Source organism: Clarias gariepinus, chromosome 6 (assembly GCF_024256425.1).
Source record: "Clarias gariepinus isolate MV-2021 ecotype Netherlands chromosome 6, CGAR_prim_01v2, whole genome shotgun sequence".
In the NCBI taxonomy this organism is placed as follows: Eukaryota; Metazoa; Chordata; class Actinopteri; order Siluriformes; family Clariidae; genus Clarias; species Clarias gariepinus.
The window spans coordinates 1,816,236-1,842,971 of NC_071105.1; the positions used below are offsets into that span (position 1 = coordinate 1,816,236).

At 39.3% G+C, this 26,736-nt stretch overlaps 2 protein-coding genes across 2 annotated transcripts; one reads left to right on the top strand and one right to left on the bottom strand.

Annotated features, from left to right (window-relative positions):
- Positions 1–726: 726 nt before the first annotated feature.
- Positions 727–2,695, bottom strand: LOC128526470 (serine protease 27-like). The gene is made up of 7 exons (XM_053498342.1): positions 2,618–2,695; positions 2,404–2,424; positions 2,117–2,285; positions 1,746–2,014; positions 1,195–1,340; positions 935–1,104; positions 727–813 (listed from the first exon to the last, which is right to left on the bottom strand). Exons 1-7 carry the CDS (start codon positions 2,664–2,666, stop codon positions 807–809), a joined length of 831 nt encoding a protein of 276 aa, XP_053354317.1. The 5' UTR covers positions 2,667–2,695; the 3' UTR covers positions 727–806.
- Positions 2,696–17,731: 15,036 nt separating this feature from the next.
- Positions 17,732–19,947, top strand: LOC128526469 (chymotrypsin-like protease CTRL-1). Its single transcript, XM_053498341.1, has 7 exons — positions 17,732–17,812; positions 17,994–18,014; positions 18,140–18,308; positions 18,394–18,662; positions 19,191–19,339; positions 19,432–19,607; positions 19,727–19,947. The coding sequence occupies exons 1-7, from the start codon at positions 17,764–17,766 to the stop codon at positions 19,731–19,733; spliced, it is 840 nt and encodes a 279-aa protein (XP_053354316.1). The 5' UTR covers positions 17,732–17,763; the 3' UTR covers positions 19,734–19,947.
- The last annotated feature ends 6,789 nt before the right edge of the window (positions 19,948–26,736 follow it).

Genomic DNA, 26,736 nt, shown 5'->3' on the forward strand with positions numbered 1-26,736 from the left:
TTTATTTTAACAGACTAATATTTGTTTTTCTTCACTTACATTAAACTAATAATCCATTTAGCAGATTTTTCTTCATGTTGTGATTCAGAATAGAATGTGCAGGGTGTTCAATGCATTTATGTAATTTAAATTAAAAGTTATTATATGGATATGGAGCTTTACTCACTTTTTTCAACACACTGCTATTATTTTGAACACCACTGTAAGTGTATCGAGGTGTGGCAGACACAGCAAACAATAAATCTTCTTATTTTAAACTTAACAATAAGTAAAATTTATAAGACAGAATAATAAAAAAACTGTTTTAATGAAATTAGGTAATCTGAAAATGTTTTCTACATTTAATCCACATAAAATGATGACTTGCCAAACAAGAGCTGTATTTTGCTATTGCTGCTTAAATGTAAGCAGTTAATTAAATTAATTACATTAAAATATGTGACCTTTGGTACATACAAGTTATTTATCACAAAAAGCCATTATTATATCAAACATAAATTATAATGCCCTGTAAAGGACTGGCACCCTGTTCAGGGTACCCTGCCTTGTGCCCTAAGCCTCCTGGACCCCAGGTAGGCTTCAGGTCGCCGCAACCCTGAATACAGGATAAAGCGGAATAGAAGATGAGTGAGTGAGATAAATTACAATGGCTATGTAAAAATAATTAGATTCGTCTCAGTAAGAAACATAAATACAGACATGTATATTAAAACATATACAGATCATGTAACATCAATAATATTGATTAAATAAAAGAATGTAATTCTTCTTGATTCATCAATGCTGCCACACGTCACACCCCTGTTTTAGTACCTGGAAAGATGCAAAAGAATTGTAACCAAGATTTAGTGTTTCACTGTAAATCAATGCTTTGTGTCTTCAGAATATTTTGATTGTATTTTTATTTATGAATGATGAGAAAATAATGTCTTACTTGACAAAGCCAGGTCGATTTTGTGTGATGATGCTAGATATCCAAGACTGGTACTGGGACACCAGGGTGTACACACCAGGTTTGCTGGCACAGCCCTCACCCCAACTGGTGATACCAGCCTGAATCCAGGCTGCACCCAGCTTAGCCACCAAGGGACCTCCAGAATCGCCCTTTACAATGAAACAAATATCATTATAGTTGTTTATAATGCATCTAGATTGTATTATTTAGACATTTATTCATATTTTATCTGTGTGTACCTGGCAGGTATCCTTGCCTCCTTGTAGATTACCAGCACAGATCATGTATGGGGTAATAGATCCAGGTCCCAGTTGAAAATCACACAGACTTTTGTCGACAATGGGCACCATGGCCTCCTGAAGCACACCCGGAGCTGGCAGTTGCACTACAACACAAAGAAATACAAGCATCTTTTAAAATAACCATAAATTAGAACTAGTAAAAATTCCTGAAGAGCAATCATACATAAACTTTCAGCCTTGCCTAGTGAGGAGCTTTGTGTGTGAACAGATAAAGTGATGCCTGGCAGCTGTTTTAAAATAGCTGTAGTTACCTCACACTAATTGCTGTCTTTTGTTTCTGTGATTAGAAACCAAACCTTGAGCACCTCCACTTATCCTGAAACATGTATATGATGTTGCAAATAAAACACCTCTTTGGTTGAAATTTGCCTAATATTTTTGTCTAAATATATTATGGTTGGTATAGTTAATTCCATAATACACAGAGATCTATGTGTGTGTGTGTGTGTGTGTGTGTGTGTGTCAGTGGGTTCGTGTGTGTATTTTACCTCCACTAGCTGTGTTTCCCCAGCCTGTGATCCAGCAGTTGATGCCAGCTGAAAATGTGCTGCCTTGCCCGGCCAGACACACTGGAGTGATGTAGCTGTTGAAGGGTACTGAGGAGTTCAGAAGGAGAAGCGCAATGTCGTTGTTAAGGGTTGCACTGTTGAATTGAGGGTGAATGACCACCTTTGTCACACCTCTTACAATTTGATTGGGATTAGAGCCGGACAGTGTCTGTTTCCCCAAATACACAGTCAGGCCAGACATGGAAATGCTAAAGGGGTGGAAAAAATATTTTATATTTATATATGTTTTAATATGTATATTTTGTATAAGTTGTGAAGTTGCCCAGAAGTAGGTATAAAATTTAACTGACCTGTTAACACAATGTGCTGCTGTCAGAATATACTTGTCGTTGATGAGGGATCCACCACAGAAATGACCGCCGTAAGCGGGGCTCTGTAAACTAACCTGCCATGGCCAGGCCCCAACTGTGGCATTCTGTCCACCCACAATACGGCTGTTAAAAGGTGCCTGACCACAAACTGAGAGAAGAGAGATAAAAATTTAATATTTTATTGTTAACCATCATCTTAATCTTACTGAGTAGAAATAAGGGAAGTTCAATGCCTTGTAGTGATTAAGTGTGAGAGAAGTACCTACCATTGAGTTGAGAAAAGGAACCTGAAATTAGAGGAAAAAAAAACATAGGTCACAAAATACAATATGCAGACACAAGAGATATGCTCTTATCGAGCAGAGTGCAATATATTAAAATAAAATACAAGATGTAACATAGAATCTACTACACCAGGTGTTATTTTAAATATAACATACTAAAAAAATACACTTATACTGTTCAATGCAATTTCCTTACCTTTCAAGTACAAGACAAGAACAAAAAACACACACTGAAATCTCAGCATTTTTGCTTTCAGTCAGTCTTTGTCTGTAGTAGTCAACAGGTGTTTGTCCCCTCTCAGCTTTGTCTCCCTTATATCTACCCAGTACTGCTGCAACTACAATACCAATGGTGTTGGTCTAACCTGTTATGTGACTTGAATGCTTTTAGGAAATAACCTTATTACTGAACCAATTATATATCCTGTCAAATGACATTCCAGGTTCAAAAGATCATGAATTGCTGGAAAATCACTAAGGCAGTAACCAGGTCATATGTGTCCTGTGCCAGGTCTTGCAGATTCACAGTGTAATTCTCTATCACGGTCAAGGTGTGATTTGTCCCAATATACCTGTATGGGTTTCCTCTGGGAATATCATATTTAAATCATGGATAAAGTAAACCTTTTGTAGAGGCTGGCAGTACCTGTCATGCTGAGAATGACAGGAGTGTGAAACATCTGAATGGTGAATATCTCTAAGTGAGCTGCACTGCATTGGATGGATTTATATGGACTTTTTGCCAAACTATTGTTGTGAAAAAGAAAACATCATTACAGAATTGACACCAAGCTGCACAGACTATTGGAGAAAACATTCACTTCTAGTGTGCATCTATGTCCATTCATAGTCTGAACATACTATGAACTGCTGGTCTTAGTATGATGATGTCATGTTTCAGAACTATTGCAGGTCCAATTCTAGGGACAGTGGCAAGAGATAGACCTCTTACTGAACTTTCCAAGAAAAAAAGTGACAACACCATACAGTGTGTAACCTAACCATATCTGTTTATTATCTATTAGATGTTATAAACTTATAACAAATTGTTTTTGACTATGTTCATTAGCTAAATTCCCAAATTCCAAACATGCAAATTATTCATGAAACATTTACATGTCAACATCAGCTTATTTGAAGCCATTCACAACTAATGGTCTTATATCATTGCATCATTTAAATGAGAAAGATAAGGAATGCTTTGTATACAACGCTTCTAGAAAATGGGATACATTTTTCATTTTAGCTTATCCCCTATTTCTCAGAGAAAATAACATCTGTGGATGCAGGGTTAGGTTAGGGTTAATATACAGTATATATATATATATATATTAGTGAGGTTATATATATATATATATATATATATATATATATATATATATATATATATATATATATATTACCTCACTTTGCTTTATAATCATTTTAAAAAATGCAAACACTTAAACTAATATTTTGTTAAATAATTATTATAGTAATCAGTCTTTATTTGGTAGGGTAGTCTAAAAGCATGGCAATGCCAACTCTTTTTTGCAAAAACTCTCCAAATCAGTCAGTTTGCAATGGCATCTCCTGTGCACCACCCTCTTCAGATCACTCCACAGATTCAGATTTCAATCAGAATCAGGTCTGGGCTCTGGCTGGGCCATTCCAAAACTTAAATCTTTTTCTGCTTAGGCCAAGTTTTTATGTTTATTTGGATGCAGGCTTTGGGTCATTGTCATACTAGAAGATGAGGTTCCTCCTCATCTTTAGCTTTCTAGCAGAAGCCTGAAGGTTTTGTACCAACATTGGCTGTTATTTGTAACTATTCATAATTCTCTCTATTTTGACCAAGGCTCAAGTTTCAGTTAAAGAAAAACAGACCTGAAAGTATCATGCTGCAACTACAATACCTCACTGTGGGTATGGTGATCTTCTAATGATGTGCAGTGTCGGTTTAGTGCCAAATATACCTTTTGGAATTCTGGCCAAAAAGTGGCCAGACCATAAGACCATAAGGTCATATAAAGCCAGTACTTACCAGAAATTCCCGCAGTTCATTTATTGTTGCTGTAGGCCTCTTGGCAGCCTCCCTGATCATTAAATTAAATTCTGTAAATTTTTTTGTAGCCTTCTTTTGACTGATACCTTTTAACAATGAGATTTCTGTGATATCTTAGAAGGTCTCTATGGACAATGACTTTTGTTGTAAGATGCAACTAAGGAAAATGCCTTTATTTTTCACCCCCTTTATTTATTCTCCCTCAGTGAATGGCCCAGCTCTGTTATCCTGGTGCCCAAAAGCAGATGGTCCGGTTCTGGATTAATTTGTGGGGTTATTCAAGAAAACCATTTTCTCTGGGGTATTGGTGGGAGCTTACACACAGATAAAAACAAAGGTCTCATTTTCATAAAAAGTTTTAACTCTTAAAATTCTTCCATTTAAAACTTCTTTTACAGTGTATTAGAACATTACAGAACAAAAACCCCATTTGTTTGGTTCTGGTGTATAATCAAACAAAATCAATACAGAGAAGGTGAGATTGAAGTGGACACATCAAGGTTGAAGCTGGATGGACACATCAAGTGATCCTCCCCTATTTTAAATGTAACACTGAGCAGATGTTTCAAGGTTTGTTTTTAAAATTACATTTCTAAAAACCAGCAGGTTGGAGTACTAAACTATACCAAACACAACATTATGTGCAAAAGTTTTTTTTTATAACTCAGGAAGTATTTTAAAATCTTAGCATTGATTCCTGGTTGTGTTTTTTTGTCATGTGAGTGGAGTTATGACTATAATTACATATCAATATGTTGACCGTAAGTGCTATAATTGTTTCAGTAACACGAAGGTGAGTCCTGGGTTGGGCATTCCATTTCAGTGATGTTATGGAATATAGTAAATTATGTGCATTTCCCTTTGCTTTAGGCACCATGCAGATAATTGGTCTCATACTGTAGGTTTGGAATATTAAAAACATTATAAATCTGGTCAAATTATATGATTTGTAGATTTTTTATGTTTATATTTAAAAATATAATTACATTTAAAAGTCACTTTTATTATTATTAAAACATAGTTACTATCATAAATTATCGAAACACATTAAATAGTAATCGTTTAAGGTTTATTGCATTTCTGTATTTATTTTTATGCATGGGCTCGATTTACAAATGACTGGTAATAGTAAACTGTAACATTTTTAATATTGTTAACCTGCATGTTGTCGTGGACAGAGGTCAGTATGGACATTGACTAGTTTCAGGTGGTGTTTGTTGTGGCTCATCACTGTATGCTGTTAATTGAGAATTTTTTATATGTTCAATAAAACTATAATGATTCTCATGTCTCTCTGAAGAAATTTGTGCATAAGCAAATGAGCCATAAGCATATTGCATAATGATATTATAAAGAAGTAGATATATTTAATCAAATTTAATATATTATAAAGTATATTGTTAAATATAAAATTACATACATTAAGATATATATTTAAACATATTCCTCAATATATTAAAAGTGGCAATGCCTTATGTATTTTTTCTATATATTGTAATAAATTAATACAATATATTATTCCGTATATTGTAAATATAATTAGATCAGAACACTAAATCATTCAATATATTGACAGTTAATAATATATAAAGAAATATATTTTCTTTCCGTAAAGGTGTGGAGTCAGACGGCGATCCTTTTACAATCCTTTATTTGTAATAGGCACGTTGAAACAATTTATGTGGCTTAATTAAATGTTAGTAAAATAGATCATGGTGATGGTTATTTTATTGATCAAGACGTAAAACGTTTATCATTTGTAACTAAGCAAAAATTCTGGTCACAACACTGCACTGTGATGAATATTTTTAAACACACTGTATCAGCGTTTAATTATACTAAATTCCGTTCATAATAATAATAATAATAATAATAATAATAATAATAGAAACTGATTTTTATGTTTTAATACTATTGGCCTTTTTTCTAATTTTTGTGCTTTGTCTAAGGACAACAAGCGGAATCCATCTCTAAACAACAGAACTCTGACTCAGGTACGTTATCATGGCGAATATTTAGCTCATTCAGTGTGTGGAGAGCAGGTGTGTATTTGTGATAGGTGTGTATTAGTAGGCTCTCTGAAGGAAAATATATTAGCGTTAGACGAGCACATCCAGACTTTAGAGATGGTCAAAAGCGTGAGTAGGATTATTAGCAAAGCGGAAAATTGCTCCGCAGGCAGAGATAGCCAGCCCCCAACTCTAGCGTTAGAGCCTTCACAGTGGGGGAGTGGGTGACAACTAGGCGGCATACTTGTTCAGCCAAAGCTAAGGCTAAGACTAAGCCATTGGAGTACACCTTCTCTGCACTTCACATGCCCAGCAAGTTTGCTCTCCTAAGTGATGCACCCTCTGAGAACCTGAAAGAGCTCTGGATATATAAGACTCTATACTGAGTCACGTCAAATTAGCCAGGACTTTATGGCCATCAGCGACAGACTTCAGGTGTATTCTGGGAGCCAGGGCACAAGACATAGTGGGTAATTTTAGGGCTTTAGGACAGTATAGGTTCTCTAAGTTAATGATACATGCTAATGATATACGCCTTTACAGGTTAGCAAAAACTTTACAGAGGTGTTTTAATTGTCAAAGGTGATGTCCGATAAAGTAGTATGCTTTGGACCCAGCCCAATGCGACATGATGACATAGCCTACAGCAAATTATGGTCGCTGAACCCTAGGTTATGGTCGCTAAACCGACTAATGTGGGCTTCATAGACAACTGGAGTAGCTTTGAAGGCAAAGATGGCCAGTTAGGGTGGGATAATTATTCCACTCAGAAGGGTGCTGCTCTCATTTCTTATAGTATAGCTCATAGTCTTAGAACAGGCCTAGATAATAAGTGACTACCCAGAGCCCAGGCCAGAGAGCAGACAAACAAGCTAATTCAACCGTCTGCTAGCTGCACATCCTCTGTCCTGAGACATCACTTAGGGTTCACCATATTGAGACTGTCTGTTTCCCAAGCAAACAAAAATTTTGAAAGACTACATAAACCAGCCTTGGCTAACTGGTAGAGGTGGAGGGGTCGCAGTTATTTACAATGATAATCTGACTATCGTATGAAAACATGGACACAAATTTAATGCATTGCTCTACTGCATTAAACGTATCTTTACATCAATTACCACACAGGAATTTATCAGTAATCTTCCAGAGTTATTAACTTTGATTGAATCACCATCTGACCCCACAGAACTTAATCAGACAGCATGGAAGCAGGGCACCCTAATCTATGTTTAAAAAAAGCTCTTAGAAACTAACAATTTTATTTAACTTCATAAAACTTTTTTAATGACAAAATCGTAAAATATTAGCTAACCACATCATATCAAAACATAGAATACATTACTCCCCTTGAACATAATTAACTAATTTCACTCATTTCTTCTGCCACCTGTGTATTAGATCCTTTACCAGCACATGTTCTTAAGCAGAAAGTACCAGCAATAACAGAACCCATGTTGAAAATAATTAATTCTTCACTCAGCAGTGGGTATGTTCCAAAATCTTTTAAATTAGCAGTTTATAAACCTCTAATTAAGAAACCTGACCTTGACCTCTGTCAACTGTCCAATTACAGGCTGATATCAAACCTCCTCCTTATCTCTAAGATTTTGGAGAAGATAGTAGCACAGCAGCTGTTTATATCTACATAGAAATAGCATAAACTAACTGTATCAGTCAGGATTTAGGCCCCATCAGAGCACAGAGACAGCACATGACCTCCTCTGATCAGGTTTGCGTCACTATGCTTGTGTTACTCGACCTCAGCTCCAACCTTCACTTATTGGAAAATGTAGTTGGAATTGAGGGAACAGCCCTCTACTGGCTCAGATCCTACTTGATTAATTATTATCAGTTTGTAGGTTTAAATGGTAACTATTCTGCATGTTCTCATGTGGATTTTGGTGTTCCACAGGGTTAAATCTTATAGCCACTGCTTTTTTCTCTTAACAGGCTGTAAGGGTTAACCCCTAGAGGGCGCCAAAGCGCCCAAAGACTACGTTTGTGTTGTAGTTTTGTTTTGAGTTAGACTTCATTTCCCATAAGGCGCCTCGGTCAGGTGAATAGAAGCGCGCACCTGAGCTGAGGCGAGTAATTAAGTTAATGAGTATAAATAGCCTGATTGAAAGTCAGTCAGGTGTCTAGCATTAATTGTCGTTGTCTCTGTTATGTTGAGTATGGTTGTGCTCGAACTCTAATGTTTGATTTCAGTTTTGTTTTGTGACTTAATAAAAGGAATATATTTCAACCGTCACTTGACCTCCTGCATTTATGCCAACAACCGAACCGTGACACATGCTTCCTTCCTGAGCAACATAATTTGTAAACATGTTATTAGTTTTCATTGTTATGCTGATGAAACACAGTTATATGTCTCTGCAAATCAAGATGAGAAAACTAGCTTAATAAACTTAAGCAATGTGTGACAGAAGTTCTAGTCATAGGACCACATGCCGCTAGAAGCAAGCTTTTACACTGTAACTTTCGATGTTCCATCAAGATCAACAGTAAAAGACCTTTGTCTTTGTCTCTTTGTGATTATAGATTCTGATATAGATCCAGGATAGCATTCTTTCACTGTAGAAATATTGCCAATTTTCAAGATTTAAGATTCAAAGAACTTTATTACTAACAGAGGAAAATTGCTATTATAAGGAATATATTGTCACTCAGACTCAGACACAATCTCAGTGTTTAAGTCTAGGTGAAAAAACTATTTATTTAACCAAGCATTTTGGCACGGAGCTCTCATGTCTGTGTTTTCCTCTGGCTCTTTCTTTTAGTTATGCTGTTATAGATAGTCCTGCTGGAGTCCCTGCTTGCACTCTACACTAAATATACATTCACTAACTGTTATCTCTCCTACTCTCTCTTTTGAGCTATACATGTTGTTCCTGAGCTGCCAGTGACCCCCTCTGCCCTTGTCTGACCACCTGTCTGACTCATTCTGGTGTCCCGCTTCTGGTTAGAGATCTCGTTGCATGTATGTCCCATGTGGTCTGCTTGGGATGCGTGTGGTGACTGGGAGCAGTTCCACTTTACCATGAAGATAGGCCTGATGCTGACAGCTGTTCTCTAAGGACTTGTGACATGTAACCCAATAGTTCAGGACTGGTGTTTCCTACAGTCTACCTGAGTCTCCAATAATGAACTGGACTCTATACTAACTTAAACACTTACAGCCTCCTAACACACAGTATGACTGCAGATCAATCCCTGTTATCTGTTATCACCCAAATGAGGATGGGTTCCCTGTTGAGTCTGGTTCCTCTCAAGGTTTCTTCCTACTGCCATCTGTGGGAGTTTTTCCCTGCCACTGTCACCGCCATTCTCGGCTTGCTCACCTTTTTGATTTATACAAATTTACATTTCATACAAACTTAAATAATTATTTTGATTGTGTAAAGCTGCTTTGTGAGAATGTCAATTGTTAAAAGCACAACTAAAACAACTTGGATTCGGAGTTAAAAACGTCGAATTGTGAGTACATTGTATACCAACAGAAAAAAGGATGTTAGTAAAACTATTTATTTTAACTATTTAAACCATTAAACTATTTATTTTACTATTTTAATTATTATTATTATTTAATTTACTTCAAAATAAATTTTAGAACAAAAACAATCTAAATTTTTATATATTATTGATTAAATGTGGGCTGAAAAAACTGTTGTCCTCAAAAAACAGATGAGGACTCATGTCAACTCAAGGCGACATTAGGGATGTACATGGGCATTGCCTGGAGCTCAAATGTTTGAAATTGTTGGGGAAATTTTTTTAAATAGACGCTATCTTTAATAACTTATTGAGGTTTTGAGTTGTACACACATGCATTGATGCCTAAACAATTCCAGAAACCAGAGAATGAAGAATAAACCAGTTGTTGGGTGAAAATAATCCATCCAGGTGTTTACAGAAACAAGCCAGCATTTTTACAGTGTATTTTTTGAGTTATTCTAATGTTCTATTCTGAAAGTCTGTTTTCCAGTTATTTTTACATTTAAAGTTTAATGTCTTTAAATGTAACATTTTAAAAATAAAAATAATAACAATAAACCGATACAATTTGTACTTTGTACAAATAAAATTGTTAGCTAATGAACTTGATCGTCTGTCTAATCAACATTGAACCAATTTTTTTAATTCATTATTGGTCAGTAAATCTCAATAGCTCTGGTTCTGATTTTTCATGTTTTTTGTATAAAATACTCGAAGGTGAAAATTAACATTACTATTATTTATTTGATGCAACATATGACTTTTTTATGACTTAAGCTGAAAACTGCATCGAATTAAAATATCCCTTTGCGCCACCTGGTGTAATTGCACAAATTACTTTGAATTGCAAATTATTATTTCGGCTATGACAGAGAGCACATCTCATTATAGACATCCCCCTAGACTACGTACTGTACACCTTGGACAGGTGCCAATCCATCGCAGGGCACACACACATCACACACTACGAACAATTTGGGGACACCAATTAGCATAACCTGCATATCTTTGGACTGCGGGAGGAAACCAGAGTACCAGGATAAAACCCACCAAGCACGGGGAGAACATGCAAACTCCATGCACGTAGGGATGGGAATCAAGCCTGCCCGGGAATCGAACCTTGACCCTGAAGGTGCAAGGAAACAGTGCTAACCACTACACCACCGTGCTCAGATTAACTCAACTACCTCAAAACATTGAGACTTTACTGATTCATCAACACATGTACTGTACAAAGACACTGGATCCAAGATGGCGGCGCGGCAGTAGCACGCAGCGGCCGCTCCGGAGCCAAAATGGTGCTACTTTGTTTACGTTTTGTGTGTAGCGCGTTTATTTTACTATGTGTATGGATATCGTCGCAACTGGTGTCCGTACATACAACAGCCAGACACTTTTCAACCTAAATAACCCGGTTAATGTTATCCGCGATGAGCTGCGGGAAAAGCTACGCGACCTCGGCTTGCTGCGTGAACCAGGCCTCGAAGCCTCGGCGTTGCCTGATGCAGGAGGCCGGAGGAAGGGTCATCGGAAGCGGTGCGCGAGGAAGCGGAAGCGCGGCAAGCGGGCGGGAGTCTGTGCTAGGCTAAAAACAAACCCTAGCCGGCCGGCTCTCCCGTCCATCATCTTATCCAACGTCTGCTCTCTGGACAATAAACTGGACTACATCCGACTCCAGCAGGCTACACAGCGTGAGGTTAGAGACTGCTGTGTCTTTGTTTTCACGGAGACATGGCTCAGCGACAGAGTACCGGACGCCGCTATTCAGCTAGACGGGCTAGCCTCGTTTCGCGCCGACAGGAATACAGCTCTGTGCGGTAAGACTCGCGGTGGCGGCTTATGTGTTTACATCAACACGAAATGGTGCAAGAACTCTGTGCTAGTTTCTAGTTATTGCTCATTGCTAGTGGAGTTTGTGATTGTTAGATGCAGACCTTTTTATTTACCACGAGAATTCACCACTGTTTTCATTATCGGAGTGTACATTCCACCTAGCGCTAATGCTAAGGAAGCGCTATGGGAATTGTATACTAAGATCAGTGAACTGCAAAATACACACCCGGATGGACTGTTTATTGTTGCTGGAGATTTCAACCATGCAAATCTCAAGTCAGTGCTTCCTAGATTCCATCAGTATGTGGATTTTGCAACGAGAGGGAAAAACACGCTGGATCTTGTTTACACAAACATCCCCGGCGCATATCGGGCAGAGCCCCGCCCCCACCTCGGCTACTCAGACCACATCTCTGTTATGCTAATTCCAGCATACAGACCACTCGTCAGGCGCTCAAAACCGGTTCTGAAGCAGGTGAGAACCTGGCCGGCAGGAGCCATCTCTGCTCTTCAGGACTGTTTCGAGTGCACTGACTGGAACATGTTTAGGGAGGCTGCAACTTACGGCGACTTCACTGACTTGGAGGAGTACACGTCATCAGTGACCAGCTACATCAACAAGTGCACCGATGACGTTACTGTCTCCAAGAGCATCATCTCACGACCCAACCAGAAACCGTGGATTACTGCGGAAGTGCGTGCACTTCTGAGGACCAGAGACTCTGCCTTCAAAGCGGGAGACAAGGTGGCCCTCAGAACAGCAAGGGCCAAACTTTCTCGGGCCATCAGAGAGGCAAAGCGCGCACACGCCCAGAAAATCCACAATCACTTCAGGGACAGCGGTGACACACGGCGCATGTGGCAGGGCTTACAAGCCATCACAAACTACAGGGCGACATCACCTGCCTGTGACAGTGACGGCTCCCTCCCAGATGCGCTGAACAACTTTTATGCTCGGTTTGACAGGCAGAACAACGTAGCGGCGAGGAAGACCACCCCTCCTCCGAACGACCAGGTGCTGTGTCTCACTACAGCTGAGGTGAGGAAAACTCTACGCAGAGTCAACCCACGTAAAGCTGCTGGACCAGACAACATCCCAGGCAGAGTGCTCAGAGAATGTGCTGAACAGCTGGCAGATGTTCTCACCGACATCTTTAACATCTCTCTGAGCAGCGCCGTCGTTCCCACGTGCTTCAAGGCCACCACCATCGTCCCCGTGCCCAAGAAGTCTACTGTGTCCTGTCTCAATGACTACCGTCCCGTTGCACTCACACCCACCATCATGAAGTGCTTCGAGCGGCTCGTCATGAGACACATAAAGTCCCTGCTGCCCTCCTCACTGGACCCACTGCAATTTGCGTACCGTCCTAACCGCTCAACGGACGACGCAATCTCCACTACACTCCATCTTGCCCTCACACACCTTGACAAGAAGGACACATATGTTCGAATGCTGTACATAGATTTCAGCTCAGCATTCAACACTATCATCCCCCAACAACTGATTGGGAAGCTGAACCTGTTGGGCCTGAACACCTCCCTCTGCAACTGGATCCTGGACTTTCTGACCGGTAGGCCTCAGTCAGTACGGATCGGGAACTGCACCTCCAGCACCACCACACTGAGCACTGGGGCCCCACAAGGCTGTGTGCTTAGTCCCCTGCTGTTCACACTGCTGACTCACGACTGTGTAGCAACACACAGTTCGAACCACATCATTAAGTTCGCTGATGACACGACCGTGGTGGGTCTCATTAGCAAGAACGACGAGTCAGCGTACAGAGAGGAAGTGCAGAGGCTAACAGACTGGTGTAAAGACAACAACCTGTCTCTAAATGTTGACAAGACAAAGGAGATGGTTGTTGACTTTAGGAGGACACGAGGCGACCATTCTCCGCTGAGCATCAACGGCTCCTCTGTGGGAATTGTCGAAAGCACCAAATTCCTGGGTGTCCACCTAGAGAAGGACCTCAGCTGGTCCCTCAACACCAGCTCCCTACAGAAGAAAGCCCAACAGCGTCTCTTCTTTCTGAGAAGACTGAGGAAGGCCCAGCTTCCACCACCGATCCTGACCACCTTCTATAGAGGAACTATCGAGAGCATCCTGAGCGGCTGCATCACTGTCTGGTTTGGGAATTGTGCCATATCGGATCGCAAAACCCTACAACGGATAGTGAGGACAGCGGAGAAGATCATCGGGGCCTCTCTCCCCTCTATTGAAGACATCTACACCACACGCTGCATCCGCAAAGCCACCAGCATTGTGGCTGATCGGACACACCCCTCTCACACACACTTTACACTCCTGCCATCTGGAAAAAGGTACCGAAGCATTCGGGCACACACATCCAGGCTGTGCAACAGCTTTTTTCCACAAGCCATCCGTCTCCTCAACAAAAAGGGACTGGACTGATAAACACAAACACACTCACACACACACAAACACAAACATTATCACACAGCTTAACTCAACTACCTCAAAATATTGAGACTGGACTGACTAATCAACACAAGTGCAGACACACTGACCTACACCACCAAATTATCGTACACACCAACCTGTAAATGCTTCACTGTTTTTAACAATCTTTTTGCACAATGATCATTACTGGACTACATTTTTGCACTAATTCCTCAAATCTTGCTGCTGTTTTAAGGAATGTTTACGTTTACCCACTACCTCAACACCATATTTTATGTTCTGTTATGTCGTGGTTGCGCACTGTCACTTTGTTGTTGCTCTTGTTTGCACATTTGCACGTGCACTTTATGTTGTCTGTAAAAATGTTACTTAGCTAGTTAGTTTTTGTTAATTTATGTTGTAATTTATGTTAGATCTCTCTGTCCTGTCTCTGCTAGCCAGTTAACTAGGCCTCTTGGTTAGCTAGTTTAGTGTCTCTGTTAATTTATGTTGTAAGTTTATGTTGCATGTAGCACCTTGGTCCTGGAGGAACGTTGTTTCGTTTCACTGTGTACTAACTGTATATGGTTGTAATGACAATAAAGCCTACTTGAACTTGAACTTGAACTTGAACTTGGACTACACTAGCAAACTATTGTACACACCAACCTGTAAATGCTCTTTCACACAATATTTATTATTTTATAATTTTGCATGAACTACTTCAATCCTTGCTTCTACTAATGAAATGTTTACTGTTTTTCCTCCCACTACATTAATTTATCACCTCATTACCACAGATTATTGTAATATCATGTTTGTTGCATCGTCACTTTGTCGATCTTGTTTGCACATTTGCACGTGCCCTTTATGTTGTCTCTTCTGTATAAAAACTTAGACAGTCCCAAGATAGCCAGATAATTGGGTCTCTAAGGTAGCTTATTAGTTTTTTGTTAATGTATGTCGTTAATTTATGTTGTCATTTTAATCTGTCTTGTCTCAGCTAGCCAAGTAATTCGGCTTCGTAGTTAGCTAGTTAGTTTTGTTTCGTTTCACTGTGTACTAACTGTATATGGTTGAAATGACATTAAAGCCTACTTGACTTGACTTAGTCAGTCACCTCGGTTCAGGTGAGTGTCCTCAACAACTGACTGAAAGGCATTCTGGAAAACAAAGTTTAAAACAAAAAAAACCACAAAAGAGTCTTAGGGCACAAGGCGCCCTCTAGGGGTTAACCCTGACATTGTCCGTATTTACAGTGACATTAACATACTTACAGTGAGTTTACTCATGTAGCCCATAGCAAAAGCAAAGGTAATACTATTACTACTGATGATAATAATAATAATAATAATAATAATAATAATAATAAAACAATAGTAATAATAAATGGAGAAAGTAAACTCAAAGAAGAATCATTATGGATACAAAAGAAGAAGAGAGAGGAAAATTAAGAATAAATACATATTGTATTTACAGTTGGAGCTTGACGCGCTTATGAGCTCTGTCCCTTGCTGTCAATAGGCGCATAAGAAAGATTAACATATTATTTAGTAGAAACGCAATACCTGAGATTGAATGTACGTCTTTAGTGTTTGTCAAGTTCCTGAGAACTTTACAGCTGGCCGCACACTTTTGCATCGGTATTTGCATACAGTACACTGATATGATTTATATCAGCATTCTAAACCCATGTGGCCAACACTCTGCAAGGTGCCTAAAGCAGAGGGGAAATCACACAATTTAGTTTTATAATCTAGTGATGTGTCAATCAAAAAGAAAATATGCCAGAGATGGCTCTTTGAAGAAAACCACCAGAGCCAGCTCCTGCCTGTGAGCTGCTTTTTTTTTCTCTTCAAGCCACACACGATTGGCATGTCATGATTTGTGGTGGTGGTGTTTGTGTGTATGCAGTGAGAGGGAGAGGAGGGGCGGGGTTACAAACACAGAGATCGAGGAACAAGAGGGAGGGTGATGACAGTACAGACGAGACACAGACAAGACACTGGAAAAGATCCAAAAATGAGTTATAGCAGGAAACACAGTAAAATGTGAATGCATTTCATTGTAAATAGTTTATAAAGTTTATAAATAAAATACATACAATCAGAGTTTGGACCTTTTTGTACAAAACCAAAGATCCAACTAAAAATGGCTTTGTTTTTGCACTTTGTAACTTACTTTTTAGAGCATTCTGCTTCATGTTAAGTATACTAAGTCATTCAAATTGTAAAAATTGTATACAATGTATGTTTTTTTTATATTCATAATTAATTTTACAAATAATTTTACATTTACATTTTACATTATTTTAATGATAAACTAATTTAAGCAACTAAAAAATGTAAAGAGCCACTTGGGAGCTGAAAGAGACAGCTCTTTTTATTGAGATGAACCAAAAGAACTGACTCTCTAAAAAGAGCTGGAATTTCCATCACTATTATAATTGACAGCTTCACTAGAATGGAATGCTGTACCCAGGACTCACCTTTGTTCCATTGAAACAATTATAGAATGTACAGTCTAGATATGATATGTCATTATAGTTATAATTCCACTTCCATCACAAAAGAAATCATTCAGGAAACAATGCTACGATATTCAAAATAATTAACTTCCTGCATTCTAACAGGAAATCTCTTACTGTAATGTTGGGTGTAGTACGGTGTAGTACTACAACACTGCTAGTATTTTTAAACTACATTTCAAAAGCCTTAAAATCTTGAAACATTTAATGTAAATTTTAAGTTTGAAATCTGAGGGAAGGATCACTTGATATATTTACTCATCTCCGATTTGCTTATGTGTGTGAGCCAACTGGGAGAGGAACACACACGTGAACATGATGGCCTGTTGGGCCTGTACACCTCCCTCTGTAACTGTCGCCTGGACTTTCTGACCAAAAGGCCCCAGTCAGTGTGGATCGGGAACTGCACCTCCAGCACCACCACAATGAGCACTGGTGCCCGCAGGGGTGTGTGCTCAGTCCCCTGCTGTTCACACTGCTGACTTATGATTGTGTAACGACACACAGTTACAATCATATCAGCAAGTTTGCTGATCACACAACCGTGATGGAAGAGCGAAACCTGAACTTGTTTGTGTTCTAATTTTGTTTAGTTCTACAGAAGTACGTACATCCTGAACTAGACTATCTGCTTTTGGCACTAGGACCACAGAGATAGGCTATTCACTGAGGACCAAATATTTTTTTCCATACCAAGCTTTTGATTACTACTTTACTATTAAAAAAATAAATAAATAAAATAATATATATATATATATATATATATATATATATATATATATATATATATATATATATATATTGCATGCTTGTTTTCTTTTTGACCTGGAATGTAATTTGACAGGATTATATAATTGGTTAAGTAATATGGTTATTTCCTGAGAGCATTCCAGTCACGCAACAGGTTTGACTAATACCATTGGTAGTTGCACCAGTGCTGGGTAGATATAAGAGAGAGAGAGAGAGCGTTGGGAGAGGACAACTACACCTGTTTACTTTCACAGATACGGTAAAGACAGGCCTAAAAGCAAATATGCTGAAATTTCAGTGTGTGATTGTGGTTCTGGTCTTGTACTTGGAAGGTAAGGTATTTGAGTATTCAGCAGTATATAAAATAACACTTGATCCAGTTTGTCCTTTTACTTATTGTTACATATTGTTGTATTTTATTTTAGAATATTGCACACTGATCAATAATTGCATATCTCCGGTGTAAAGTCTGAATATTGTATTTTGTTAAACATGTTCTTTTTCTCATTTCAGGTTCCTTTTCACAGCTCAATGGTAGGTACTTCTCTTAAACTTAATTATTACCAGACAAAAAATTGTTTTTGTTCCGCTCAGCTAGATTGAGATAAAAGTTAACAATGGCGTTTAAATCTTTGATTTTTATCTTTCTTTTTCCTCAGTTTGTGGTCAGGCACCTTTTAACAGCCGTATTGTGGGTGGACAGAATGCCACAGTTGGGGCCTGGCCATGGCAAGTTAGTTTACAGAGTCCCGCTTACGGCGGTCATTTCTGTGGTGGATCCCTCATCAACGACAAGTATATTCTGACAGCAGCACATTGTGTTAACAGGTCAGTTTGTTTGGAAGCTTTTCAGAGAGGTAAAAATAATATATATACAGTATAAACATGTATCTTTCGTTCTTTATCCTTTCAGCATTTCCATGTCTGGCCTGACTGTGCATTTGGGGAAACAGACTCTGTCTGGCTCTAATCCCAATCAAATTGTAAGAGGTGTTACAAAAGTGGTCATTCACCCTGACTACAACAGTGCAACCCTTAACAACGACATTGCGCTTCTCCTTCTGAACTCCTCGGTACCCTTCAACAGCTACATCACTCCAGTGTGTCTGGCCGGGCAAGGCAGCACATTTTCAGCTGGCACCAACTGCTGGATAACAGGCTGGGGAAACACTGCAAGTGGAGGTAAAATACACACACACACACACACACGCACACACACACACACACACACACACACACACACACACACACACACACACACACACACAGGGGTGTCTGTGGATTACACAACTGAATATACTCATATTTATTAGGCAAATTTTTACCACAGAGGTGTTTTACTGTATTTGCAGCATCATATACATGTTCCAGGAGAAGTAAAGATGCTGTCAAAAGACAGCAATTAGTGTAAAGTAATTACAGCTATTTTGGGACATACTGCCAGGCATTCCTTTATCTTCTGACTCACAAAGCTAGGCACTAGGCAGAGATAAAGGCTTGTAAATGGCTGTGTATGATTGATTTTCATTTCATTCTATGAATCATATCTATCATATATGTATATATAATTGTAAATACATATCTGTGGTCTATTATGTAACTATCCTTGCAGCTGCATGTTTGAGATCTGTCTAAAATAGGGTATAAATTGTGTTTTAATAAATACCTTTTAAAAATATGTTAGTATTTATGTGTGTTTTGTGTTTGTAGTGCAACTGTCATCTCCTGGTGTGCTGCAGGAGGCTATGGTGCCCACTGTGGACACAAATGTTTGTAATTTGCTACTGGGATTTGGATCCATTACCCCAAACATGGTCTGTGCTGGATATTTACAAAAAGGAGGCACGGACACCTGCCAGGTAACACAGATAAATATGAATACGTTTCTAAATAATACAACTTAGTTGTATTATTAACAAAGATAAAACAAATGATTTTTTTAATTGTAAAGGGCGATTCTGGAGGTCCCTTGGTGATTAAGCAAGGTGTAGCCTGGATTCAGACCGGTATCACCAGCTGGGGTATAGACTGTGCTCTGCCCTACAAACCTGGTGTGTACACCCTGGTGTCCCAGTACCAATCCTGGATTTCTACCATCATCATACAAAATACACCTGGATTTGTCATGTAAGACCTTATTTTCTCATGATATATAAAAATATAATCAAAATATTCTCACGACCTGAGTCATTGACTGATAGTGAGTCACTAAATCTTTGTTAAAATGTGTTCTTGTGTCTTGCCAGGTTCTAACAAAGTGGGTTAACCTGTTGCAGTACTTATGGATCAGCGAGAATTAAAGCATTGATGCCACACAATCTGTATATGTTTTAATGTACAAGTTTGTATTTTTTTACTGGGAAAAATCTAGCAAAGTTTTTTTACATAGTTATTGTTATTCACCTTTGATGTAGTAATGGCACATTGTGATAAATATCTTGTATGTACTGAAAATTACATATTTTAATGTAATCACATTGATTATCTACTTACATAATTGAACAGCAAGCACCTAAATAAACCCCATGTTTGTCATCATTTCATGTGGATTAAATATGTAGAAAACATTTTACACAACATAAACATTCTGCTGAAGTAAATATAAAAATATAGTCACTTTTTCATAGTCACTAAAAAAATCTTTTTTGTCTTTCGGCTGCTCCCTTTCAGGGGTCGCCACAGCGAATCATCTGCCTCCATCTAACCCTATCCTCTGCATCCTCTTCTTTCACACTAACTAACTTCATGTCCTCTCTCACTGCATCCATAAATCTCCTCTTTGGTCTTCCTCTAGACCTCCTGCCTGGCAGTTCCAACCCCAGCATCTTCTACCAATATATATTCACTATCTCTCCTCTGAACATGTCCAAACCACCTCAATTTAGCCTCTCTGACTTTGTCTCCAAAACATGTAACGTTGGGTTGTACCTGTGATGAACTCATTCTTGATCCTATCCATCCTTGTTACTCCCAAGGAGAACCTTAACATCTTCAGCTCTGCTATCTTCAACTCTGCCTCCTGTCTTTTCTTCAGTGGCACTGTCTCTAAGCCGCAGAGCATCGCTGGTCTCACCACTGTCCTGTACACCTTTCCTTTCATTCTCGCTGATAATATTTTATCGCACAACACACCTGACACATTTCTCCACCCATTACAACCTGCCTGTACCTACCTCTTCCCCTCCTTTCCACACTCTCCATTGCTCTGGACCATTAACCCTAAGTCCTGCACCTTCTTTACCTCTGCTCCCTGAAGCCTCACTGTTCCTCTTGGGTTTCTCTCATTCACACACATGTATTCCGTCTTGCTGCAGCTAACCTTCATTCCACTGCTTTACAGAGCATACAGTACCTCCACCTCGCCAATTTTTCCTCGGCCTGTTCCCTGCTCTTGCTACAAAGCACAATGTCATCTGCAAACATGTCCATGGAGACTCCTGTCTACCCTCATCTGTAAACCTGTCCATCACCAAAGCAAACAAAAACAACTATTTATTATCTTCTCTGTACTTCTCAATTAGCATCCTTAAAGCAAATACTACATCTGATGTACTCTTTCTAGGCATGGAACCATATTGCTGCTCACAAATGCTCACCTCTGCCCTTAATCAAGCTTCCACTACTCTTTCCCACAGCTTCATCGTATGGCTCATTAGCTTTATGTCTCTGTAATTGCCTCTTCCTTGTTCGTAAAAATCTACACCAATAAACTTCTCCTCCATTCCTCTGGAATCCTCTCACTCTCCAAGATCTTGTTAAACAAACTAGTCAGAAACTCTACTGCCACCTCTCCCAAGCACTTCCATCCCTTCACAGGTATGTCATCAGGACTAACTAATATTTGCTACTTCCTGCTCCACAACAGTCACGTCTTCTACTCTTTATTCTCTTTCATTTTCCTTATTCATCAACTTTTCAAAGTACTCCTTCCATCTTCCTGTTACCCTCCTGGCATCTGTCAGTACATTTCCATCTCTATCTTTAATCACTCTAACCTGCTGCACATCCCTCCCATCTCTATCTCCCGCCTCGCCAACCTGTACAGATCCACCTCTCCCTCCGTACTATCCAATCTAGCATACAAGTCCTCATATGCTTTTTATTTGGCCTTTGCCACCTCTACCTTCACCTTACGCTGTATCTCCCTGTAATCCTGTCTACTCTCTTCAGTCCCACTTTTTCTTAGCTAGCCTCTTTCCCTGTATACACTCCTGGACTTTCTCGTTCCACCACCAAGTCTCCTTGTCCACTTTTCCCTTACCTGTTGATAAACCAAGTATTCAATTCAATTCAATTCAATTTTAATTATATAGCACTTTTAAGTTTTTTGAGTTTAATCATGCAGCACTTTTAGTATTCATAGCAAAAGCAACCCAACAGTGTAATCAAAGTACCCGAAATAACACAGAATTTTGACCCAGCATAAACAACCCAACGATGTGTTTACAGAAACCCAGCATTTTTTTAGTCTACCACTACTTCATCGATAAATCTGCTCATATATGTGCACATATTTATCCGCCTTTTGATCAAAAAGCCGCACGTGCAACTCATTTTCACTTTGCAAAAGGCAGTGTTTATTGTTTAGTGTATATTTAAAGCACATAAACACAATAAAACAATATTGTTTTAGGCTTTTTGCACATGTGTGGGTGCGTTACAATAATAATAAGAATAATAACAATAATAATAAATTCGGAGCACTACTAGTACCACTACTACTACTACTACTAATAATAATAATAATACTGAATGGAGAAAGTTAACGAAGTATCATCATAGAAGGAGAGAAGGAATAAATACATCAGTATTTACAGTTTATGTACATCAGTCGACACGTTTATGAGCTCCGTTGCTCGATGTCAATATGCGCCTAAAAGAGAGAACACATTTTCGGCTTCAGTAGACACACAATACTTCAGACTGAAACACGACTGCCCCCTACAGGTAATGAAGGGCATTTTCACAGCCTTTTCTCAAAATGTGTGTTTTTAATGGCCAGATCTGTTTGTCACCCTATGTTCCTACCTTTTCTGGAAGAAAGTATTTACTACTGCCATTTCCATCCTCTTTGCAAAGTCCACCACCATCTGTCCTTCTACATTCCTGTCTTAAGCCCAAACCTGCCCATCACATTTTCATCACCTCTGTTCCCTTCCCCGACATGTCCATTGAACTCTGCACTAATTACCACTGTACGGGCATGTTATTCCGTAAGTTCTGACATGTATCTTTTTTATTGAACTGAATAACTCATGATTCAGACGTCCATGAATTCTTTGTTTCTTCGTTTATTTTTTAACATCAAACGTTCAACACTTCTTACAGTTTTCTTGCATGAATCCACTATGGTTGCAACAACTAATTTGCTGTATTTTATTACATATTTTTGATTACGGTTTTCTTAATTACGGTCAAAAGCTTCTGTTCTGCACAATTTCCATATCCTAACAACTTCCAATGCGTAATAGACATGCAACTATGCAATTATGGAATGACATTACAGAACAACTTACGATTAACATTAATGAATGCTTAACTACAGTGGTTAATCAATCGGAATGTAGGTCCTACCGTCGCCGCGCTCGGCGGTACCGTTTGGCTTTGTGCGTTTGCTGGCTTTTACCGTTAAGTGGCGCTATATAACTACAGACTGACGCCTCATGCCTTAGTTCATTTTCTGCTGGATTAATGAGACACGGAGTTTTAGAACTGCACGTAGTAGCGGATAAAATCAAGTAAAACATTGTAGTTAAACAAATTTATAATCACAGAACTAAAATGACGATACAAATGTAGAATTTAAATTAAATCTTATTAGGATCAAATTTAAACAAAATAAATGTTAATACAGTGAGCCTTTGGATTTTATCACGTGTAATTAGAAAAGACGCGTGTAGGGTTTTGTGTCATCTTATATCTTGTGTTCTTTAAATTTATAGTAGATTTATTAACTAAAATAAATGACCATAAAAATTATAACATTGTTAGGACGTTCTACTGCGTCAGCTGATGTTGGTCATTCAGCCCCGCTTGTGTTTGTGCGTTATTATAAGAATGAAATGCAGTAGACTGTTATGATCTGTAACGGATTCGACCCATGTTGCACGGGCGGCACCATAAAGCACGGACAGAGGCGAGGTCTTACAGGAAAAGGGTAATTTATTTAGGTAAAATGGAGAAGGAAAGTGTTGAAGGAGGGAGAATGGAAAGAATGGGATAAAGGTTGTGCATGTGCAGTTCCGGGGGCTGTGCCACACTGGCATGCGGGCACACAGCTGATGCTAAGTGTTGGTGCACGGAGTGGCAGAACTGAGCACGCGGAGGCAGCGCTCCTGCACGCTCCCTCGTGACGGCGCTTCTCCCGCTGTCGATGGCCGGCGCGAGTTCTCGCTGACGCAAAAACCTAACAACACTTTTCCTCTTCGGCAGTGGGGCTGCGAGGGCGGGCACGGTGCGGGAGTGAAGGTGCCGCGGGAGCTCGCGCAGCTCTTTCTCGCGCTGTCCTCAGCGCGGAGATCAAAGGGCGGAATTCTAGTGTCCTTGTTTAAAGCGCCTGGGCCGCGTCACATCTCCCCACTGACATGCTTTTTTTTTTTTTTTATATTCTCCATCACATCACGTACTTCCCAGACCTCAGACAAACCTCCGCGCCTTGCTTTTATAATGCGGAGCAAGCCCGAGATCATATTAACGTTAATTATCGCCAGCCGGCACAAATAGGCGGCCCCGTTCCTTTTGCCGCCTATTTAGGGAGCCTACGGAGTGAGGGAGTAGTTATAGTAGATTTGGGCGTACACCCATCACACGCGCACGCCGTGGCAGATCATCATGATTGTCCTAAACTTGTATTTCATAAGGTTTTCCGAGCGGTGGTACAGCGCAACGGGGGTCATTATTTACTATTAAACATTAAACGAATTTACAAAACTTAATGCGTGCGATTAAGCGCTGATTCTACGTAGGAAAGTAAAGAAGAGGATCCTGATGCTCAACATTCCGGAGACCAAACCCCATTTAAATTAAATTAACAAATATTGCATGTAAATAACAATAGCCCAAGTTTAAAAAAAGCATTTTTATTTAGATTATAAAAATATAATCCTGCATCTGTTTTAGGTGTTCCAGCTGCCACTGTTCTAAAATTCAAATTAAATCAAATCTTATTAGGATCAAATTTAAGCACAATAAATGTTAACACAGTGAGCCTTTTGATTTTATCACTTGTAATTAGAAAAAAAGCGTGTATGGATTTGTGTCATTTTATTTCTTGTGTTCTTTAAATTTATAGTAGATTTATTAACTGAAATAAATGACCATAAAATTAAAACAGTGTTAGGACGTTCTACTGTGTCAGCAGATGTCGGTCTTTCAGCCCCGCTTGTGTTTTTGCGTTATTATAAGAATGAAATGCAGTAGACTGTTATGATTTGTAACGGGTTCGACCCATGTTACTCAAACAACTCAGTTCAGGTGTAAGTAAATGGCTGTGCTGTTTGGGGGAGGGACGTGCTAATGATTTGGTCGGCTCTGTGTGTGTGTGTGTGTGAGAGAGAGAGAGGGGTGTCGCGGTCGTTTTCAGTGAAACAAAGGCTCAGCTGAAAAATGTTAGGCACATCAGTCACTTAACCCCCAATAAAAGGTATTTGAGTGTTATGATAGTTGTAATATAACAGATGCGCACTGAATACTAAACCTAAACCAGGCACGGAGATTAATGAACCAAGATAGCCCCCATACCCGTTTAAAAAAAAAAAATACCAAAGAATATTATTGTATAGACTGATTAAAAACAATGCAATTTATGCTATCATAAGGAAAATAAGTTCTTCCATTCCAATGATTAAAAAAGGTAACAATGTCAACTTTAGAATCTAGAATCCAGGAGATTAAAATTACACAAATTTAAATCACTGAAAGTCTCCAGAAGAGCCTCAGATTCAAGAGGTTTTTAAAGTGGGGAGAAGTGCATTTCAGTTCCCCTGAATGTATAGGTGAGAACAGCCGATTCACACCTGGGGAGGGTGATTAATTTGTATTTGAATGTTGTCTGGCATTGTAAAGCACTATAGTGACACTAAAAGAACAACCCAGGATTAATAGGAATTCTTATACTGCATAAACATTATTTAGCACAAAAAAATTCCTCGCGCTCGGGAAAACTATGCGTGCGGTTGAGCGCTGGTTAGACTATAGGAAATTAAATCGGAGGGTTTTTATTTAGACTATTAAAAAAATAACCTGCGTCTATTTTTAGGCGTGCCAGCTGCCACTTTTTAGTTAGAAGTTTTCAATACAAAGCTTATAATGCCCACATGACATGACGGAATAAGGCACGGCTGGTGATGATTGGGGTTTGTTGGGTTACAGTGGATTTTACTACGCGGTGTGAGTGCAATGGCCATCCGTCTGCTCGCGCTGACTCTGCTCTCCGCGGATGGCAGTACCGCCCCCCTCCCACCTCTCGCTCCTTTGAAGTCTCTGGGGCGCGTTCCATTTGCCCTGCTTGCATGCCGCACTTCCGCGTTGTTGCACGCGCGCTGCATACACAGAGCGTAGTAAAATCCACTGTAGCCCAACAAACCCTGAGTATTTTATAGCGCGGGGTGCAAGCCCGGGCAACGATAGCAACGATAGCTCACCAGTCATGTGTAATTCTGCGGTCCCGCTGCTTCGCATGTCTGAAGGGGAGGCCGCCTAACTAGTGCGCGAGGAGCGATATTGATTTGGGCGCACGCCGTGACAGGCTGAAAAAACTGTGTCAGATTAATGTGCAAAAACTATATAATAAAACTATATAAGACTACATGCCTTTATAAGACTCAACTTTTATTTAAGCGCACTCACAATAACGAAAAAACGTTGTGATTTTGTAAGTGTTGTGATTTTGTAAGTGTTGTAAGCTGCGCTGCTCTGTATTGTTTTTGGTGAACTTGAGCGCGTCAGAAAATGAACTCAAACGTTTTTTTTAAATGGTCAGAGTCAGTCTGCTTGCTGTTTTCCCGACGTGTTCATAATCATTAGTCTACTTCTGCCGGTGCGCTCTGGAAAACTTCATGCATGTGGCTGAGCGCTGATTAAAACTATGGAGTAAATTAAAGAGGAGAATCACGATGCCGAGTCCTGAGCCCAAACCTCATTTAAATTAAAATAACAAATATTATAAGTAAAAAACAATAGCCCACGTTTAGAAACCGTTTATAAATTCTTTCCAACATGAGTTGGCCCGGTGTTATGCGCAGAGCGCCGGGAGATT